This window comes from Mesitornis unicolor, unplaced genomic scaffold, assembly GCF_000695765.1.
Source record: "Mesitornis unicolor isolate BGI_N332 unplaced genomic scaffold, ASM69576v1 scaffold24992, whole genome shotgun sequence".
Taxonomy (NCBI): domain Eukaryota; kingdom Metazoa; phylum Chordata; class Aves; order Mesitornithiformes; family Mesitornithidae; genus Mesitornis; species Mesitornis unicolor.
The window spans coordinates 1-2175 of NW_010167486.1; the positions used below are offsets into that span (position 1 = coordinate 1).

At 60.1% G+C, this 2175-nt stretch overlaps 1 protein-coding gene across 1 annotated transcript; it reads right to left on the bottom strand.

Moving 5' to 3' along the window:
• Positions 1-3: 3 nt before the first annotated feature.
• LOC104536169 (V-type proton ATPase subunit B-like) lies at positions 4-1891 on the bottom strand (the record flags this gene model as incomplete). Its single annotated transcript, XM_010178718.1, has 4 exons — positions 4-66; positions 954-1083; positions 1597-1697; positions 1790-1891. Coding segments are annotated over 4 exons (396 nt in total), but the record flags the coding sequence as incomplete, so codon positions are not given.
• Positions 1892-2175: the final 284 nt, after the last annotated feature.

Consider the following 2175-nt stretch of genomic DNA (forward strand, 5'->3'; position numbering starts at 1 on the left):
CAGGTCGGTGTACATGTACCCGGGGAACCCGCGGCGCCCCGGCACCTCCTCCCGGGCGGCCGACACCTGCGGGATGGGGTGGCGTTAGGGGAGGGGGCGATCAAGCACCCCCAGCACCCATGGGCAACCTCAGCACCCCGGGTACCCCAAGCACCATGGGCTCCCTTAGCACCCCAAACATTCCCGGCACTGTGGGATCCCCAAGCATCCTGGGTACCCCAAGTACCCAAGGCATCCCAAATACCCTGGGCAACCCAACCACCCCCAGGACCCTGGGCACCCCAAGCAGCCCCAGAACCCTAAGTATTGTGGGCACCCCGAGCACCTTGACCGTCCCCAGCACCCCAGGCATTCCCAAGTACCCAAGCATCCTGAACACCCCGAGCACCCTCTAGCACCCTGGACACCCCAAGCACCCCTGGAACCCCAAGCATCCCAAGTACCCCAAGTATTCTGGGCAACCCCAGCACCCCGGGTACCCCCAGCACCCAAGCATCCTGGGCTCCACAAGAACCCCAGGCACCCTGAGCACCCCCCAGCACCCTGGTTACCCCAAGCACCCAAGGCATCCCAAGTATCCCAGGGACCCCAAGCACCTCCTAGCACTCCAGGACTCTGAGTACCCTGAGCACCCCGCAGCACCCTGAGCACTCCAGGTACCTCAAATACCCCAGGCATCCCAAGTATCCTGGGCACCGCAAGCACTCCCCAGCACCCCAGGCATTCCAAGTACCTCAAGTATATGGGACACCCTGAGCATCCTGGGCACTCCCTGCACACCCCACACATTCTGGGTACCCCAGGCACCCCAGACACCCTGAGCAACCCAGACATCCCAAGTACCCAAGCACCCAGGGAACCCCAAGCACCCTGACCACTCTACACAACCCAGACACACTGAGCACCCTGGGCATCCCAAGCACTCGCTGCGGGCAGCCCCCTGCCCCGCTGACCTCACGCAGGGCCTCGGCGTAGGAGCTCATGTCGGTGAGGATCACCAGCACATGCTTCTCGCACTGATATGCCAGGAACTCGGCCGTGGTGAGCGCCAGGCGCGGGGTGATGATCCGCTCGATCCTGGGGACGGGGATCCCTCGATCCAGTACAGCCCCCTCAGAGCATCCCCGGGGAGGAGGAGGAGAGGAGGAGAGGGAGAAAAGAGGAGAAGGGGAGAGAGGGGGAAATAAGGAGGAGGAGAAGGAAAAGGGGGAAAAGAAGGAGAAAAAAGAAGGGAAAAAGGGGGGAAAGTGGCGGGAAGGGGAAAAAGGGAAAAAGGGAAAACGGGAAAAAAGAAGAAAAAGAGAAAGGGAAAAAAGGAAAAAGGGAGAAAAGGGGCAGGAAGGGGAAAAAGGGAAAAAAGAAAAAGGGAAAAAGGGAAAAAGGGAAAAAGGGAAAAAGGGAAAAAGGGAAAAAGGGAAAAAGAAGGAGAAGGAGAAGGAAGAGGAAGAGGAAGAGGAGCAGGATAAGGAAAAAAGAGGAGGAGGAAGAGGAGGAAAAGGAGGAGAAAGAGAAAGAGGAAGAGGAGGAAAAGGAGGAGAAAGAGAAAGAGGAAGAGGAGGAAAAGGAGGAGAAAGAGAAAGAGGAAGAGGAGGAAAAGGAGGAGAAAGAGAAAGAGGAAGAGGGAAGAGGCAGACGTTCTCCATGGAGCCGTTCTCCTCGAAGTCCGACTTGAAGAAGCGAGCGGTCTCCATGTTCACCTGCCCGTGCAGGACGAGGATCCGCTCAGGGGGAAACTGAGGCAGGCGGGGACCGGGCCGGGCCGGGCCGTCCCCTCCCGTCCCCCACTCACTCCCATGGCAGCGAAGACGATGGCGAAGTTGTCCTCATGGTAGTCCACCACGTCCTTGGATTTCTTCACCAGCCCGGCCTGACGGCAGATCTGGGCTGCGATCTGCAGCGGGAGGGGGACAGGGGGGCAGCACCCGTTGCCGAGACACCCCCAGAGGGGTCACAAACTCCCCCGGACCCCGACACGGCCCCACATCACCCAGAGCGCCCCTCCAACCCCAACACAGCTCTTGGTGTAACTTCACCCCCTCGCTGTGCAGATGGGGAAACTGAGGCACGGGGAAACCTGCGTGGCTTGGAAGGGTCAGAGAACCAAAGAGCCACCCCAAAAGGTGGGTTTGGGGCCTCACAGGGACCCACCTCGTTGTGGGGGAGCCCGGCAGCGGA